Source organism: Thunnus thynnus, chromosome 6 (assembly GCF_963924715.1).
Source record: "Thunnus thynnus chromosome 6, fThuThy2.1, whole genome shotgun sequence".
Taxonomy (NCBI): Eukaryota; Metazoa; Chordata; class Actinopteri; order Scombriformes; family Scombridae; genus Thunnus; species Thunnus thynnus.
In genome coordinates this window covers 2,305,370-2,325,774 of record NC_089522.1, presented here as the reverse complement: position 1 = coordinate 2,325,774, position 20,405 = coordinate 2,305,370, and the positions used below count along the sequence as shown (strand labels likewise).

General features: G+C 38.2%; 1 protein-coding gene across 1 annotated transcript; it reads right to left on the bottom strand.

Moving 5' to 3' along the window:
• Positions 1–450: 450 nt before the first annotated feature.
• On the bottom strand, positions 451–18,854 carry LOC137183986 (solute carrier family 2, facilitated glucose transporter member 1-like). Its single transcript, XM_067591252.1, has 10 exons — positions 18,708–18,854; positions 15,059–15,151; positions 12,390–12,550; positions 12,051–12,291; positions 9,728–9,890; positions 9,143–9,330; positions 8,105–8,209; positions 7,911–8,012; positions 7,396–7,599; positions 451–7,266 (listed from the first exon to the last, which is right to left on the bottom strand). Exons 1-10 carry the CDS (start codon positions 18,723–18,725, stop codon positions 7,060–7,062), a joined length of 1,482 nt encoding a protein of 493 aa, XP_067447353.1. The 5' UTR covers positions 18,726–18,854; the 3' UTR covers positions 451–7,059.
• Positions 18,855–20,405: the final 1,551 nt, after the last annotated feature.

Sequence of the window (20,405 nt, the reverse complement as noted above, 5' to 3'; positions counted from 1 at the left end):
TTCAGCATTCAGCATTTCAGCATTCACACTAATAAAGATTTGGATAACAATGGTGATTTCAGCATTCACACTAATAATAATAATAATAATAAATATAGATTTGGATAACAATAGTTTGAATGCTTTCAGCATTCTCACTAATAATTAATAAAGACTGAAGATAAGTAGTAGTGTGCGAGCTGCTTTCCAGCTCTCACACAATAAAGAGCGAAGATAACACAGTGATTGAGCTGCATTGCAGCTCTCATACAATGATAATAAAGAGTGAAGATAACATAGAAGATGACATAGTGTGCGAATCACACAATAATAATGACTAGAAAATCCTACAATTTCTAAAGAAATTTCGTGTGAGAGCTGCGAACTGCTAGCTGTTGCTACTGCTACTGCCAATGCAAGCTGCTGCTCCCAGCAGTAATTTTTTTTAATCAAAATCTTGTTGTGCTGCCTACAGGTGAAATTTTGTCAAATGCTACAGTCTTGTTCAGCATCCACATCTATTCAATTCTGCTGGATTTGGTCACCATGGAACAATATATTTAAAAGATATGGAACTTAATTACTAGTTTGTTGGTGTTTCACTAATGGCCACAAGGTGGGGACTATTGGTGCCATGTTTCAACATGTCATGCACATTGACTTGGAGAACTTGTGTACCAACTTTCATTTCATTAAAGACAACAGAACTGTAAATATTATATGTTATAATATTACAGTAGCGCCCTCTGTGGGTAGAATTGTATTAAATTTTACACACTAGTGCACTGTCATTGTTTGTAAAAGATTCCCAAATTCGGTGTCAATCCAGTTCAGCATTGAAGAGTTATGGTCCATTAAGTGCATCAGGCCATGTTGCGCAGCTCTCACAAAATAATAATAAAGAGCGAAGATAACATAGTGTGCAAGCTGCTTCGCAGCTCTCACACAACAAAAAAATAAAAACGAGGTCTCAGAATGAAAGTTTATACCCTTTGTAGAAAAAGTCAAAGGGAATATGAAATCAGTCTTTATGTTTGTCCAGCCCTGTTTCATGAGTTTGAGTGCACTAGAGTTCCTACCGCCACTCTTAGCAAGGAAAACTTGCCTTCCAAGAGGATGGAGAAGATGAAGAAGGTTGAATCTGATGAGTAGTGGAGATGAGGACTGAAGATGATGATGGTGGTGAAGATCCAGAGAGTGGTGAGAAGATGGTGATGATGGAGATGGAGACCATGAGGCAGTGGAATGACGGCGACTTAAGCAGCATAGTTCTGTCTGTAGTATAGTCTCAACAAAAAAACAGCCTGCTCAAAACATGCAGAGTAAGCACTCAGTTGTCCATATCAACAGTTCACTTGTGTTTCTTCTCAGGACACCAATACATAGTATCCTTACATACTACTCATTTCTCAATAACAATACATTTAAATTACGTTTCATTTACACATTTTAGTCTAGAAATTAATTGTATTTGTCCAGCTTAAGGGACTAGCTTACCGAGAACATAAGTTACAACAAAAGGACAGAAAATATATAAAACATTGATTGTTTCTACTTGTAGCTGAATTAACCAACATCTAACTTAACATTTTTTCTAAATGCACAATATTCAACAATTTCAAGTGAAACCATACCATCGGTAGCTTCATCAGGTTATTAGCTCATCCTGTTTTTTTTTCCAACATATAATAAAGCAACAAATTCTCAAGTTTAGCAACAACAATAATGCTAATTTGTTGTTTAGCTAGCAGTTAAGGGGATTAGCTTAAAGTACAGTCAAAGTACAGGGAAAGTTAATTGAAGACCATCTTACTGTTGCTTCTGTCTTTAATAATTTTTTTCTTGAGTCTGTATATGAGTTAGGAAAATAATTTATGAAAAGGAAACTGGATTTTGTTCATATAGATGCTACAAACTAGGTTTTCGAGCTGCTAGAGACTAATGAGTTACAAGTAAACAAAATCATCAGCTCCATAAAAAGCTCCAAAAGTAGAGACGCTTTCCAATTTGACACCAAGGTTGTTAAATCTCACAAAGATATTTTAACTCCCCCCATTGCTCATTTAATTAACTTGTCTTTTAAACACAGCTCCTTTCCTGATTACTGGAAATGTGCCATTGTCACACCTATTTTTAAATCTGGAGACCGCCTTGAAGCCAGTAACTACAGACCAATAAGTATACTGCCAGTACTCTCAAAGGTTGCTGAGAAAGTTGTCATTGAACAACTGACAACATTTCTTAACACAAGCAATTTTGGTCTATATTGTATGCAATTTGGCTTTAGAGCAAATCATTCCACCAAAACTGCTACCTTGCACTTAATAGCGCAAATTAAATTAAGACTTGATACAGGAGGAGTAGTTGGTGCTGTATTTTTAGATCTGCGTAAAGCATTCGACACAGTTGATAATGATGTTTTAATATCAAAACTCTCCAAATATAACTTCTCATCTAGAGCACTGGCATGGATGTCTTCATATTTATCTAATAGGATACAATGGGCCCTATCTTACACCCGGTGAAAAATGGCTCCAAGCGCGAGGCAAGTGTCTTAGTTAGGTTAGGACCGACACAGTAGTCATTTTCCCATTTTTGCACGCACCTGCACCCATCAGAGTGCCCATGGGTGTGTTGGTCTTAAAATGAGGTGTGGTCAAGCGCATTGTTGGAGCATTGCTATCTTGAGGCAGCAGAGAGCGATTGCACTATTGACCAACAAAAACCTGGTCTGAAGTCAATAGTGCAGTGTTTCACTGTTATTATTTTAAGGGCGCATTATCAAGATAGTACTATGCGGCTACATAGGCACAACGCGTGTGCACTCTGCTTCTTACACACACACGGATGTGCAGCAGTGCCCAAACATGCAAAAGATGACAAATAAAAGGATTACAATGTGAAAGATTATTATTGTGTACATCAACATATTTAAAAAAATACATGTCATAATGCTTGGTCATGATATTCATCAGAATGAACTAATCGCAGTAATGACGGATAAATTTATCTAATTATTTGACCAAATTGTGGCAATACATGTAGGTATTTAAACAGATGGACAAGAACAGATCAGACACAGATCGACTTTCCTGCTACATTAATACATGAGGACATGAGGGACACATGAGGAAATAAAGTGAAAACAATGATTAAATTAAAGAAGGAAATAAATCTGCACAGCTTCTAGCTGCTGCCAGCAGCAGGATTAGCACCATGGAGAGCTGAACAAATCCTGATAACTGTGTTTAATGATTCATTACATGATTAAAATTAATGATTTAAGTTTTGAACAATATTTAACAAATATTCTTTACCATTTTTGAGAGTAAAGTGATCAGGTTTCCATACTTTCAGCAATTAAAACCCTGCTGGTTTTATCTGTTAATCCATGACTGAACAAAATGAATTTAAAGAAACCAAAGCTGTAATTAAAAAAAAAAACCTTTTCAAAAATCAAACAAAAATACATTTGCAACAAATTAATGAACAGGACCTTAAACTGGTGGTCTGGGGCCACGGGAGGATCCAGGAGCAGCCAGTGTGCTTGTTATGGATTGTGTGCTTTCACTTTGCACATTAGCAGATCTGTTTCCTCTGCAGAGAACAGTCCTTCTTACTACTTGGCAAATGCGCCATCATAATAGCAATCTGCCAAGGTGCAAGCGCACATGGCTTTTAAAGGGAATGGGAGATGACACTCTGATTGGTTTATTGCATTTTACGCCCAAAACACATGATTAATTAGGCGACTATGGACAACCCCTTTGAACCATGTACTTGGCGCAGTGACCATTTTTCCACCGTTAAAATAGCAAAAGTGAATTTGGACACACCCCAAATGCACTTGCGCCATGCACTTCAGACTGTGCGCTTTACATCGTTAAAATAGGGCCCAATGTATTAAAGTTTGTGATGCATGGTCCAGTAACATTAAGTGCACAATGGGTGTCTTCAAGGGTCAGTGTTAGGTCCCCTATTATCAAGCCTATATATTAATGATCTTCCTCAACCGTGTCATGATGTAGAACTGGAAATGTATGCAGATGACACTGTTGTGTACACACATGCAAAAACAGCTGAGTTAGCTGCTGCTAAGCTAACAATTGCATTGGAAAGGATCACACATTGGCTTGATCAATCATGTCTGAGTCTAAATGTTAACAAGACAAAGGGTATGTTTTTCTCAAAAACTATGGTACAACCTCCTAACGCTGATATTCTCATCAAAGGTGAAAGAACTGACATAGTCACTGATTTTAAATATCTTGGTGTGACACTAGATCCAAATTTGAACTTTAAGAAACATGTTAAAAAAAATGGTTAAAATCATAAAGTTCAGCATTGCAAATTTTAGACATATTAGAAACTGTCTCTCTTTGGACGCAGCCAAGATATTTATGCGTGCTATTATTCTTTCCCATATGTCTTATTGCATCACATGTTGGGGGCAGGTTGGAGAAACAGATTTCTTGGGTCCTTTTACAAACAAACTCTAAAAACTCTGGACAAAAAGCCAATGCATTTCCATCACTGTGGGGTACTGGAGAAATACATTTTTACTGAGCTTTGAGAATTTTAGATTATTCTCAAATTTGTGCCTAGTTTATAAAATTTTAAATGGTTTGGCCCCTCCTCCACTACGTGACTTTGTGTGTACTCGCTCAGTAAGTTCTACTAGATCCTCCAGAATATCCTCTATACAAGATTGTACCATACCATTTCGTTGCACTGCATTTGGGCAATCAGCTTTCTCTGTGAAAGCCACAACTCAGTGGAATGCCCTACCTGATGATATGAAGAGCTGAAGTTCCATCAGTACGGTCAAGACCAAATTAAAAAATCTGCTAAAAACTACTCAGCTCTGTAACCACTGACTCTAAATTTCATCTCATTGTCTTCTCATGAACACAAATAATCTTGCTTTTAATTTGACAAGCTTACATTATTAATTTCTAGTTGACATTGTGGGTGTATGTGATGTGCTAATGTGTGTAGCTTTGTATTTTGTATTATGTGTCCTGTGTGTTTTTTGCTTTGTACTGATTGTTATTGTGCTGTTATATATTTTAATTGTGACCTGCCAAAGGGACTGTAGATGAAAATTAGCTACAGTACATCAACATTTGATATTCAATACATGCCATTTGCAGCTCCGTGGCTGTTGTATAACTTCTCTTTCAGCTTTCAAAACCTCTCCTCAATTATTGTTACTAGTTTTCTATTTTAATCAAGGTAGTTAGACTATTGTTTCAAACTTTCTCTGCACAAGAGCTACCTGCTGGCACTATTATTGTGCTCATGTCTAAAGAGAGAGGAAAACTCATTAAATGCATTCTCACTTTCCTCACTCAATTACACCACTAGGGAGCACCAATGGACATTATAACATCGTGTTCACCGGAGGGAGCACGGGGCGTGTCTGCGTTGTGTTCCGGTGTTCTGACGATTTATGCTGACTTGTCACAAAATGCTACCATAGCGCGAATGAATAGCAGAATCTATCCATTCATCACATCTTTATTATTATTACCCCGAAGACAGTAAATGTGCTAATTTTATAAATTTTAATTTTATGTGGAGAGATAAAACCCATTATATTTTAAATTCCAGCTAGATAAAAAGTTATGAAAAAGATTTTGAGTTGCTTGTCAGGACATTCAGAATATACTGTATTAGGAAATGTCTCTACCATATACATTAAAATTACCAAATACATTTTACCAAGTATTCACACATATATAGTATACGTAAATGTATAAATGTGTATAAAGTCTCAACAGCATGCACAACAGAAAGGTTGCATAGATTTATGGACGTGGAAACAGAGCCCAAGATTGTGGGTCATGTGCATGTGTGCATATGCGCAGAACCGCAAAGTAGCACATCTCGATAGGTAGCACATATCAACAGAACACCTGTTGTGACACAGCATGGATTTATTATAAGAGCTGGACACTGGACAAAAATGGCGCCCATTCAGTCCTATGGGAATTGCTCGGCTGGCACATATGCCAAAAAAAGTTCCTGGCTTCTGGGTTTGCTTCCGCGTTGTGCGGCCCACTGAATATGCGCAGTAGTGTTTCCCCGAGTTCCCGCTCAGCCCATAGACTTTACATTGTGATGACGTCACAGACTTTTAAATCGCTTTCCTTGGCTCGAGGAAAGGTTTACAAATATAAAACCTCCATGGATCAAAAGTTCATAAATGAAAGAGTCATAACTGACATTGTTTGCAGTTTGAGGTGTCCGGTTAACAGTTGCTTTCTGCTCCACTAAACATACGAGCTTAGTCTATTTATGATAGATGCCACGTCAAGCTACACAGAGTCAGCACAGGAATGGCATAGAGTGTCCGGGCAATTTTCAAAATAAAATACCCTGTGCAGACTCCCTATCATATATCACATCACTACATCAACATTACATTATAACCGGTGGCACTAGACCAGAAGTCAACCAGTCAGAGGATACTTCTCACCATGGACAATGAGAGGTTCATCTTGGAAATGGAAAATTGCAAGATTTTATGACACCACTGCTGCCATGACTGCCCTGGTACCTGGCTTCCTGTCCAGGTAGAGGGGCGGCTCTCTTCTCTCAAAAAACAAAATGCTCTGGTGCACTCCTTGTGGGTTATGACACTGTGCGAAGGATGGAACAAAACCGCAGTGAAGCCAGAACATGATGCAGTCGTGCCTGGCGGATGATGACTTTGTTTTCATAATGACTGCTCAGACCACCAAGCTACACATAAGAGAGGTAACAATTTAAGAGCATAGGTTGAATTTTTAAATTTTCTCTTTTAAATAAGAATATTACAAGAGTATAACTTCAAATATCTACATTGCAAACACACCCTGTTCTCCTGCTGCAGCACATCCTGCTTCTCCTTCACTCAATTATTTAACCCATAAGATGCCGTTTTTAGCAGCATAGAAAGTGCTGAAAACAGACTTCTTAGGCTCCAAACTGAGCCCATAGTGACTAACAGTGATGTTCTCAGTAGTCTGTGTAAAGACTAAATCCCATGAGTGGTACTATCCCTAACGTTAGTTTATGGGATATTTGAAACAGGTTTCAAAGGTCGAGATCGTCCCCCCTGAGGGTGCTGAACTCTTCAGGTGCTGAGTACTTGTCAGCACCGCGACCAGCCAACTGTTGGAAGCCCGCTGCGATCTCGTCAAAGGTGCGACCCTTGGTCTCTGGCACCTTGAAATAGGTGAAGACGAAGAAGCCCAGCAGCAGGACGGTGAAGATGATGAAGACGTAGGGGCCACACAGTTGCTGCAGGGAAATTAAAGGCAAAACATAGTTTGTTTTAAATGATTAGTCGAGCAACAGTTTGGAAGGTTGATGGTGTTTGTGACTGAATGGCACAATGCTATTCTGATTTTAAATTAAAGGCTGCCTTACCTCAACATACTGAAAACCCATGCCCACTAAGAAGTTGGCAGACCAGTTGGAGAAGCCAGCAACTGCGATGGCTGCGGGCCGGGGCCCCTGGCTGAAGAGCTCGGCCACAATAAACCAGGGAATGGGGCCAGGGCCAATTTCAAAGAAGGCTACAAAGCTGAAGATGGCCACAATGCTGACATAAGACATCCATCTGAGCTGGTCCTGAGGAAAACAGCACACCAGGGATGCTTTCACTCACATCATTTAAATGTTGTACAGCTACAGTATCACACAGAAAATCTAAATTTATACACAATAAATCACTACAAATAAAAATAACTACATCATTTTGAATCATGTTTTATTTTTATTCCATATTTTGGAAAATAGTAAAGGTGATGTATCACATTTAAAATGCATGTTATGTTATGTTATGTTGTTATAATGACACTTTTAATCATATAACATGTCACATAGTAACAGCAATCACTATACATGTTAAATATTCATGGTTGGCATCATCATACACTTACCAACAATGCCATGGCCACAGTTAGAAGAACTGCTGAAAATGCCATTCCCATCAATCCAGTAAGCTGGAGTGGTCTTCTACCTACACGCTCCACAATAAACAACTGCACAGACAGGGAGAAACATGTTCCGAACATCCTGGAACCAAAGACTTTTTGTTTATTTCTTTAAAAATGATTTCCTTTTTGTGACTTACAGAAACCACAGTGAAGGCAGTGTTGACCACCCCTGCTCCAATTGTTGCATAGACAGGCTGGGGCACACCTGCTCTCTCAAAGATCCCAGTGGAGTAGTAAAACACCTGCAGAGCATGAAGTAACATAAGGAACAGAAGCTGGACAGTCTCTTTTTTGGCCACTTGGGGGCAGCTAAGATGTTTTCTATTTACACATCCAGCATCATTAGCATTCATACTGAATAATGATTGTGTCTACCTAATGAATATATTACTCATGCATTATATTATATTCTATAATATCATGTCAAGCTGAGAGTTGGTGATAGCAACACTTTCCACATTACACATTTGAGCTACCATTTAAAAAAATATGGTGCAAGAATGGTGCAGCTGTATATATCTTACAGTTTCACACAGTCAACAATTATGGACCCAACTGTGACACATTTGCATTGTTTTCACACAAAAAGCATTCAGTGACTACAGCCTTCAAATTTCCTGAATACTTTTTCACTCAAACACAAATTAACAGCAAACTCTGTGGATCTACAGCACATTTTACAAGTTTACATCCTCACTTCATCATCAGTTTATGTTCAAACACTAACATATATTCATACAGACAGCAATCTGCTAAATCATAACCACACTGAAATAAATCTATATTCAATCAAAAAACAAGACAAAGTGTCAGAAATAAAGCCCACTGAAAGCTTCCCTGCTGTATTTCTATGACTCGTTCCTGTAGAATGCACTGTAGTATGTTCTTTAGAGAGGGATAAATCTTACTGTATTTATACAATATACATATTTCTTAAACTATCAACAATCAAAATACATATCCACAATAACAAAATTGGAGATCACAAAGTGAATTAATACTTCAGAGATTTGCTTTTGTGTGTAAAATGACCTGCTGTGCACAGCAATGTGTTGGTAAAGTTGACTGTGTGAAGAGTTTTGAAGATGTGGACTCAGTATTGACCCACACATGTGACCAATAATAAAAAAGATTCATTAGATTGTACGTTGTGTCCCTCTGGTCCTTTGACTTACAGCGTTGATTCCAGACAGCTGCTGTGAGAGATGCAGCATGATGGCAACAAAGATGGGCTGGCGGTAGTTGGGAGACCGGAACAGCTCAAGTATGGTCACTTTCTTCTCCCTCATCATCTTCTGGCTCTCCTCCCTCATCTCCTGCATGTCCTCGTTTACCTCGTCAGTGCCTCGCAGCTTCATTAACACTGGAAGACAAGTCACATCTATGTCAATGTGGAAATGAAGCTGTCACACACTGTCTTCGCTAGGGTTTTGAAATTAGTGGTGCCAGATAGGTTTAGTAGGATAGTCAAAAGATGAGGTATTAAAGGACAGGTTCACAATTTTTCAAGTGTGTCTTAAAATAACAGTCAGGGGCCCATATGACCACTGAAAGAGGTTTTCCTTGCTGTAATCAGTCCTCCTGTTCATACAGGCTATCGAAAGATCCCCTTCAAATGCACTTTCTATGTACGATATGTACCACATTATTAATAATTTGAGTTAGGATCACTGTGAACATTATTTACTCTTGTCAATGTCACATTGTTTCTTATTGTGTGTTTTGTGAAATGTGTATTTCTGTATGTATGTGTGTCTCACCGCTATGGGCTTTGCTCTCCTCATTGCAATTGATGAGGAGGTATCGAGGGCTTTCAGGACAGAAGGGTAGCAGGACACACTGCACAATAGCTGGCAGTAGAGTGAAACCTAACAGGAGGGGCCACAGGGTGGTGTTCCCCATGATGGATTCAATCCCAAAAATCTACACAAAAAACACAGGTCACTGATTACACATATAGAAAGAGTATATGCTGTGTTTATTATAAGTCATAGCCACTAAATCACACATGAACATAAAAATGTGAAAGATTTTTTCTTACTTTGAGGTGTTTGTTTATTTTTGTTTGTAATAAAATAATAATTCATTTATTATGTTTTTAATTAAAGTAACCCCTCCAGACATGTTTTAAAGAACATGAAAACACTCTGCTTCGACTAATAACTTGTGTCTGATATGGTTTTTCCTCCCTCATTAAAAAATCCAGAATCCATGAACATCCAAATATTTTTCATGTCAAAAGTTTTTCTGCTAGACACAAAACGCGTCCTACTTCCCTGTCAAGCTCATTCTCAGTGTATGTGCACCGGAGGCTTCAAGTTTCCACATTACACTTGTGTAAGTTGCATAGTCGGCCACACGTGGCTCCAAAATAGTTGTAATGCAAGTACACATGTTTGAACTGACATTGAAGGTGAGCACTAGGGATGCAGAGGTATCCCGGTTTCATGGTTATACCATAGTATGAAAATTGATAGTTATCATACCATGTACATTTGCTTATTACCAGTTTTGTAAAAACAAACAAACAAACATTCACGGAATGTCACAGAAATAGTAATAAATAATTTAATTACTTAATGACTAATTGTACAATAAAAACAGGGATGAACTCATTAGTTTGCAAATCAATTAACTAATCCATAAATAAATAGATCAAGTTACAAAGTAATTCATAATTTGATTTTATTGCCCATTAGAATATCAAATAATGAATTACTTTGTAATTTGGTCTATTTATTTATGGATTAATTAATTGATTTGTGAATGAATGAATGAATTCCTGTTTTTATTGTACAATTAGTTATTAATTAATTAAATGATTTATTACTTTTTCCGTGACCCTTGTGGTCCTCCAGATATGTCAGTCCAGTCAGATAAACAGTATAATTTTATCATGGTTAGTCCTGCCAGAGCAACTGGTGGATCAATCATTAAACACTTGTGCAGCCAAACATTGTCCAGACCTGCTTTATAGGTTTAGATCCACACAATAACTTATGAGACTAAGGCATTACTCTGATTAAGACATTTCCTTGGGTTGCTAATAGGAACCAACTTATAGCACAGGACATTTGTTCATAGCCTGAGGAGCATTTGTTAACAATGGGAAAGATAGGGTGAAGCATAGAAATAAAATGGAGATTGTGTATTTTGAAAAAAAAATACATAGTCTGTACATACATACAAAGTACATGTTTTACATATACAGACAGATGACAAATTAAAGGAAAAACTGGTACAGGTCTGAATGGTTGACCCCTACAGTGAGGGGATCCGGTGGCTCTGTTATTCTGTGGGGGGCATTTTGCTGGCATGGTTTGGGTCCACTTGTCCCCTTAGAGGGAAGGGTCACTGCAAATCAATACAAAGTTGTTCTGAGTCATCACCTTTAACCTGTGATGAAACATTTTTATCCTGATGGGAGTGGTCTCTTCCAGGATGACAATGTCCCAATTCACAGGGCACGAGGGGTCACTGAATGGTTTGATGAGTATGAAAATGAAGAGTATGAGTATCAAAACACCAAATGAGGGAATATCTTTTTGAAGAATGGTGTTGATCCCTTCAGAAGACTTCAGAGACTGTAGAATCAATGCCAAGGCTAAGAACACCATTCTTCAAAAAGATATCCCCTCATTTGGTGGTTTGATGATGGTGGTGGAGAGTGCTGTCTAACACATCAATCCAAAATCTCCCATAGGTGTTCAAAAGGGTTGAGATCTGGTGACTGCGAAGGTCAAAGCATATGATTCAAATCATTGTCATCTCATCAAACCATTCAGTGACCCCTCGTGCCCTATGAATTGGGGCATATTTGTACTGATGGAACAAATGATGTGGAAATGTGCATTATGCCAGCCACCACATTTTTTCACCCAGCTATCATTTTGAGAATTGGCCACTTTTTACATTTTTTTGGCTGGCCCTTGTTTGAGAATTTATGTATGAAATAATGCAAAGGAAACTCAATGCTTGATGTCAAGTTAAAAAGTGATAGATATACTATAGGTTGAGTCTTATAACTAGTAAAAGGGGGGAGATGATGTGGACAGTTGGGGTTCGAGGGGTTGAGGATCTCACCTGTGCCATGAGAATGCCGATCACTACACCAAGCTGATGAAGAGTGCCTAATGCTCCACGGAGAGATGTGGGTGAGATTTCCTCAACATACATTGGTACAAAGCCAGTGGACAGGCCTGAGTAGAGACCCACTATGAAGCGTCCAATGATGAGCATCTCCCAGGAAGCAGCCAGCTTGGAGAAGCCCATAAATGCAGCAGCAATAAAAGCGAGCACATTGGTCATGAGCATGGAGTTCCTCCTTTAGGAGAAATAACAAGAGTATTCATTAACACTCTGTTTGTCATGTCTATTGGAAGGAGTGATTAATAGTGTTGTTGGTCACAGGAAGAGTCATACCTGCCGAAGCGGTTGACGAAGAGGCCAACAGAGAAGGAGCCGAACATTCCTCCCACAGAGAAAATGGCTACAGAGAGCGACCACAGAGCTGTTAAAGTGGTCTGAGAGATGGGCTCTGAAAACCTGCTGGTCCAGGTCTCATTGTAGAAGTTCTCAATGATCTGAATCACAAAACAGCACACAGTAGGCTCAGTTGCTATGGCTCCACCATTTTGGTCCAGACTGAAATATCTCAACAACTATTGGAAGGATCATCATGATTGTCACTGTGAGCATGCTGACGTTAGCATTTAGCAAAGTACAGTCTCACAGAGCTACTAGCATGGCTGTAGATTCTTGTCAGTGTTATACCCAATTTCATTTCCACATTCTCAGATCCTTCTAGATGTGGACTAGGAATGGGCAGTGTCACAATTTTATTCCTATACAATCAACACCACACACAATCAACACTAGACTAACCATTTCCTGATATATGAGCTGACAAATCTATTTTCCACCTCTGATAATGACAATAAAGTCTTTGTGCTGATACATAATTTGGGACAGCTGTTCTAAATCAATGTGCCTGATAGCCCAGTCTAGATTAGACTGGTTGTAACCACAGCAACAATACAGATACCGCTGTACATTCATTTCATTCTCGACTGTCCTTTATATCATGATTTGAGACAAATATTGTTTAAATATTGTATATATTGTTTTAAAAAATTCTAGATCTATATTTGATAAGAGCTGATGATGGAGCTTTAAGTTAATTAAACAATATTACAAGAGAGGGTGTGCTTTACCGTCATTGTTGGCATGACAGTGATGCAGTCAGGAACAAGGTGCTTGCGAGCCCAGCATCCATAAGCACCCTCGAGTGTAATATTGCGATTATACAACTGTTACCAACAAAATATAAAACAAAATATGTTCATATTGTGGGGCAATTTGCTCTAAAAATAAAAAAACCTTTTTGCTAGTGTTATCGCAATTTCCATGTAAATACATGGGGTATGATTAATTCCTAGAAAACAATCACTCATGTCAGTAGACTCCTATGTAATGACACCTAGTTTACTTCTCCAGCAAGTAGGCCAACCCTTACTAACAACCTAGCAACAGACATGATTTCTAGTCCCAGTTGAGTCAGCCAGCCAACTTGAGCTAATACTTTCAAGAGATCATGGGATTTAGTAGCACGGTGTCACTGACTCACCAGCACAGCTGATAGAGGATGCCAGAGTGAAAGCTGAGATATATTCTCGACTGAAGGGAAAAACAATTAAGTCCTGTTGTGTACAGGGGTGCTGGGTAATGATAAAGAGTGGAGAAGGGTTTGGGTTTTTCAGTGTGTGTGAGTGTGTAACTCGTCCCACAGTCTCAGAATTCAATCCATTCTGTCTCAAGGGTCTATTTTGTTTTCCCCACTATCCCAAACCAGTTCAATTCAATCCAGTTTCACAAACATAAAAGAAACACAACTCAAAAGTCTGCTCTGGGTTTTACCGCTGATATCCACAAAACAAAACAAACCAAAAACGCTAGAAAGCAACACAGTACATAAAATAAGCCCAACAGAACTATTTACTATTCACAATGAAATGTCCCAGTATAATAAAATCACAGTTTGGCAGAGGGACACCTTATGAGCTTAGGTAGTGGTCCAACTGCATGCACAGCATCTTTAACTTGTACGGCAACCTTAAGCTCCTTAATCCTTCATGCCTCCAACATACTGCTGCATTATCTCATTAACCTGCTCCCTGTCATTGCAGATTTCTGTCAGGCTGACCAGCTCAGAAGCTTGTCACTTGACTCAGAGACTTAGTTTAGCATGCAAAAAAACAAGTCACTGGCCAGAGTCAAACTGAGGGCGTTGTCATCATTCTAGACCATTAGGCAAGGATTCTCCACTCACTTCATTTAAAAGCATAATATTTGTCTTTATAGCTTTCATAATAACGAGTATTTCATCATTTGTAACTGAATAATTCATGTGTAAGTTTTCCTATGTCTAGTACAAAATGAGTTATATAAATAAAGTTTTCTAAACTGATTTATTTCTACTCTGAGGCATGCTTCATGCTTCATTAGCTTCCACAGATATTTTAATATAGCTGTTGTACTTATAAATACGATTTTAAGCTATGCGGGACTATGCCTTAACCCATGTGTTTTTTCTCATAATTTTAACAATGAAATGTAAAGTTTGAGATTAACCTTTTAGGTCTACGTGAACTAACTCACTTCTATAATGGAGGGGTAGTGAGGGCATACAGTAAAGTATACGTCTGGATTTATGGATATATGTCTGGATTCAACTTTTACTAAAATACCTTTCAGTACCATGGGTGCATATTTTCCGATCCAATCAACTTTATTTATATAGCACGATTTTAACAAACACAAGGTTTCCAAAGTGCTGCTTAGCAAGATAAAAAACACAATAAATAGCACAACAGAACACAATAAAACGATAAAGGACACAATAGGATAAAAGTAATAAAATAAGATAAAATCAAATAAAATATAATAAAAACAAATAAAATCAAATAAGATAAGTGTTATTGCATGGCTCTCCCTCTTTTCACGGTCATTATTCTCACAAATTCTCTTTAAATATTTCTTGTCTATTTTCCCTCCTTCTTTCTTACTCGTCTCTCACACAACAAAATACTCACACTCTGAGGAGCGTTGATGACACCAGTGTTGTAGCCAAACTGAAGAGAGCCAATCACAGCTGTCCCCACAGCCAACATCAGCTGGGGTGTCACCTGTTATGACAGATAAAAAGTGTTCTCAGTTGCTTGAATGTAGGTTTTTTAAACAATGCTGTCAGATTTATGAATGTATGACAAAAGTAGCAACAGTAATAGTGTGTGTGTGTGTGTGTGTGTGTGTGTGTGTGTGTGTGTGTGTGTGTGTGTGTGTGTGTGTGTGCCTGATACTGTTGCACTTGCTATATTGTAGCTTCTTAATTACATGTTAGGAGTGCTGCCTCTGCAGAAGAATCATTTCCACAAAGATATGCAAATATAAATGTTATAAAGACAGCACAACAGTGCAGACACATAAAACACATCACATTACTGAGTGTAGTCATGGATGAATTACTAGACAAACTTACCAGGCACAGGCACAGGGGCCCAAGAAGTCAGTAGACCCCTAAACCTGAGTCAGTTTCAAGTGTTTAAAGTGACTGTTATTTACATTTTTCTACAAAAAGTCTGAGTATTTTTATATTGAGAATCTGACAAATCCAAGCACAATCCAATATTTGATTTCATCATTATTTTTTATTTTTTACAGCTGATCAATGCGTACAGCTACATAAATATCCCCTTGAGATATGAACACACTCTGATTTGAATAATAATTTGTTTCTCATATGGTTTTCCCACAAAAAAGTTCAACGACTACTTAAAAATTCTTAAAGTACATCTCCTCCTTCTCCCTCATTGAAAAAACAGAATCTATGAATATTCAAATATAAAAAGTTGAACTGCTGGACACAAGATATCTTCTACTTCACTGAAAAGTCCATTCTGTGTATGTGCACTGGAGGCTTCAAGTATCCACATCACACCTGTGTAAGTTGCATACTGGACCACGATTGGTTCCGACCATAGACTGTATATGCAGATGGACGCAGCGAGGTATGACGTCACCTGTTGGTTTGCATTGGAGCTGATTTGAAGCCCAGAGTTGCAGCTTATGTTTGGCGCCATCTTTTCCATTTGGAGCCAGGACCTTCCAAATAAGGAGTGCAGGGTATTTCCTTGTTTGCTACATTAAACTTAGTGAAATATCTAACTAAAATGGAAATCTCTGTCGGTCTGTATATACTGTACGTATGTCTGTCCTTTGATTTTTTTTGACAACCATTCATCCAATCAGTTTCCCTTCCTCTATATTTATTTCACAGATATAGTGTATTCACCATTAGTACTTTTAATGTTTGATACTTTAAATAGGCCTAGTGAGGCTCTCCCTGAGGAAACAAGGCAAGCCAGGACTCAAATATATGAAACAGATCTGTAATTGAAATAAAAATGATTTAATAATTGTGTTTGTGAAATATGTGGTCACATTGAGTTTCATAAATGAGTGAAACAGCATGGTTCTGGGTTGAAACAGCTGGTGTGTGTATAGTAAAACACAGTGAGGCCCACTGCTGGTGGGAGGTGATTCATGACCTGTTCTCTCAATGAAGAAAATGACAATCACAGCAACAAATGCAGTGGGATACTATGGATAATTCAGCTCCATGAAAGACATGAGAGTGGACCTCGACAGCAAATAATGTGAGTTTAATACATCCTCTCTGTTTGTCTTTCTCTTTGCTCACTGATTTTCTTTCCTGATGGTTAAATGTGTCTCTGCGTCTGTCTGTGTACAAATAACACAACTTTACACTTTCATATTGCATGTTCAAATCACCTTATAATATAAGTTGCAGTATATTAACATCACTACCCTGGGACGAGTTGGCCCATGGATGCATTATAAGAGCTGGATAGGGCTCCACAAAGCCAATTTTTACCAGTAGTCACTCACGGTATTGCAGTGAAAAATTCCCCTGCGGCCCAAAAAGCATTTTCCCCATAGACCACCACTGTAAAAGAGACATCTGTAAAACTGTTGACAGGACACATTGAACTGCAAACAAGGTCACTTATGACTCTCTCTATTATGATTTTTTGATGCATTGGGGCTTTATATTTATAAAACTTTCCTCAAGCCAAGAAAAACGATTTAAAAATCTGTGACATCATCACAATTTGAAGTCTATTACATTAACACCATTGCACATATTCAGTGGGCCACACAATGCAGATGCAAAAGATAAAGATCCGAAAGATAACAACTTTGGTCTTTGGCGTATGCACTGCACACAATTTAAGAGTGTAAAGTCATGTTATTTGAATGCAGATTAAAGCGATCGGGCTTGTCTGTGTGTATTTAACTCCAGAGCAAAAATGCAGAATGCCATATTGTGTAGACCACTGTAGGTTGTTGACCTGCATGGGTACTGCAGCTGTTGTATACACAGACATAGTCGCAGGGACAGAATCTGTCTTGAATCATTTGGAATTTCTCCAGTTTTGCCTTTATTTGTTCAGTGGTGGTGTGTGATTTGTGTCTAGGCAGTAGGTCTGGTTGCTTTGTGAGAATTTCTCACCCACTCTCACTATTCTTTTGTTTTTAATCTGTGCTGTATAATGAGTAATAAGCGGAAAGTAAATAGCATACTGTAGGGCTTTTAGAATATTCTTTTTATGTCATTCATATAGAAAAGTGCGTAAGTCATGTATTTGATAAATGCATTGATACTTTTTGATGTGAACATAAATCTGTTGTTGAAAAGTTAACTAACTGAATATTATGTGATTTGTTGTACTACATCACAATAGAGCAATAATACTGATTTGAAGAAGTAAACTTTGTTGTTAAAATGACACATCATCCTTCTTTGTAGTTTATTTCTTTAGATAATGTCTACTAAAATGAATGCTTAGTTTCATAGTTCACCTAACTGGCCCCTCTAAAACAACAGGCCCCTGCAGTTTACATGGATTAGAACCACAACAGCTTTTACATGGTAAATTTTCACACTTAGGACTTTAGGGCTGCAACTAACAATTATTTTCATTATCAATTCATCTGTTGATTATTTTCTCAAGTAAATAATTAGTTGTTTGATCTATAAAATGTCAGAAAATGGTGACGCTGTTTCCCATAGCCCAAGGTGACATCCTCAAATGGCTTGTTTTTACCTGACTAACAGTCCACAACCTTAAGATATTCAGTTTTCTATTGAAGAGGACTAAAGAAAACAGAAAATATTCACATTTGAGAAGCTGGAATCACAGAATTTGGTCATTCATGCTGCTACTCTCACTGAAGTGAAGGCTCTGGATTTTTTTTTTACCCCTGCAAAAGTATGCAGACTAGAAATGCTTGATTTTAAGGTGCTGTTGTTGTACACCATTGTTACACAGTGTAGTGCATAATGGATTTGGGAGTGATGTTCACACTTCCAGAAAACTGTGGGTGGTGATGAGCCAGAACCAGAAACATATTGGAAAATAAAAATATAATTATATAATCTTAAGAAATACTTTTTTCTCTCTCTTGGTGAACTTTAATTGGTAATGGTCTCGGTTTGATCAATGTCTAACAGCGCAAGTATATTAGAATGTAACTGATTTTCAGCCACACACATCTTGGGAAAACAAGAGTTGCATCATTGTCAGTAGACCATTCAAGCTTCTTTTCTGGAACTAGACAGTTTACAACATTGTCATCTATTGATCACATAGGAGTTACCTTGTCGCTGCACTCCATGTTGGCTGTTCAGATCACTCACAAACTCTGCTTCCACACTATGAAAAAAACCCAGTCCTTCTGGTCTGGCCAATATAATCTACTTTCTACAAAAACATGTCATTATGGTGATGTCTGCAGTATCATTTAGTCCCACAACAATGTTAACAAATCTTTCTCAGTTCCTCTCTCCATTTACCTGCTGCAGTAAGCAGCTTAATGACGTCAGCACTAAGTGGATCTTAATGGAGGAGCCTCTGGAGTGGAGTAGGTGAATCACTGAGCTGATTGGCTGAGAGGGAAATACAGGAAGACAAACATACAACAAACATACTCTTCAGAATGAAATTAAATTATATTGTCAAATATTATTAAACATATAATTACATATCCCTTTATCACTTTGTGAAGGGTAAGGTACTATGTGAGTTTTCAACTTCGGTGTCTTGTAGCTTGATAACTTTTTTTTTTTGTTTTTTAGAGGGCTAGTAGCTTGCAGAGCCTCACAGTGGCCATCAAGGAAATTAGAAATGTAGCCTCTTGGTACTGGGTTTCCTCTCACAGTTCAAAGACATGCATGTCTGGTGAATTGGAGAGTCTAATTTAGCTGTAGGTATGAGTGGTGTGTGACTGAGTCAGTGTGTGTGTAGACCAGGCCTGGACCGGCAATCAGGAGTGCTGGGCCTGGTTTAAAACTATTTTGACGACACAACGTCTTCTGTCACACTATCCAGGCTACTGTAATTTGTTGAAACTTAAAGATCTATGTTATTAGGGCCTGAGCCCCAAAGGGGCAAAGACCCTCTTGTATCTGTTCTGTTTCTTTCTTTCTTTCTTCTTTATTGTTCCGCCACTTCAGACCTAAATTTGACTCCCTAAACATGCTCAAAAACTCACCAAATTTGGCACACATATCAGATCTGGTGACAAATTTGATAAAATGTAAAAATTCGATACCTAGGTATCGAATATGGCCGTCACGGCCTGTAGGAATGTCATAGAGAGATTGAACCAAAGGTCAATTATTCATCTCATCAAGACTTACAAATCATACACTGACACCCCTGACCTAAATCCAACAGGAAGTCCACAATACACACGAAAGTATGACTTTGTGCCAATTTTGGACCCCGAACAAACGCTATCTCCTCCGAGGGCGTTAATGGTATCGGCTTCAAACTTTAATACATGACTTATCACACTGTGCGGAACAAAAGTTATTAAAAACTTTGTAATAACTCAAACGGTTTAGATTTTATAAGCCCCGAAATGTAAACCAATGGGGAGGCAATCTCTGGGCATGGACTTTGTGTCAAACAAATGGTTCTGATGTCTAAACTTTAAGTCTGACCACTTTGAAACCTGGTCCTCCACATGGATTCGCGACGAAATTTCCTACAAAAAAATATGATTTTTAATGTAGGATTTGGCCAAAGTCATGGAATTTATGAGGATGTTTCTCAAGAAGAGTGACATTCTCCTCTCCAACTGAGAGGGAGAGAGAGAGAATAGGAGGGGGGGGGGTGGGTGTGGGGGTTGAATGGAACTCATTGAATGAGAGTGATAAAGTGCTGCAGAAAAGTAAAATCAAAACTAAAATTTCTAGCTCTGTACTGCAGTTTTTCCTTTATTAGGGCCCAAGCACGTAGTGGTTCGCTCACACTCTCCATTCAAATATATGAGTATTTTTCTGTGTCCAGC

Coding starts and splice junctions, on each gene's coding strand:
- LOC137183986 (XM_067591252.1), bottom strand. Junction 9,331..9,727: donor GGAGAGCAAAGCCCATAGCG/GTGAGACACACA, acceptor CTTGTCTTCCAG/TGTTAATGAAGCTGCGAGGC. Junction 7,600..7,910: donor CTGTGGCCATGGCATTGTTG/GTAAGTGTATGA, acceptor TGTTTTCCTCAG/GACCAGCTCAGATGGATGTC.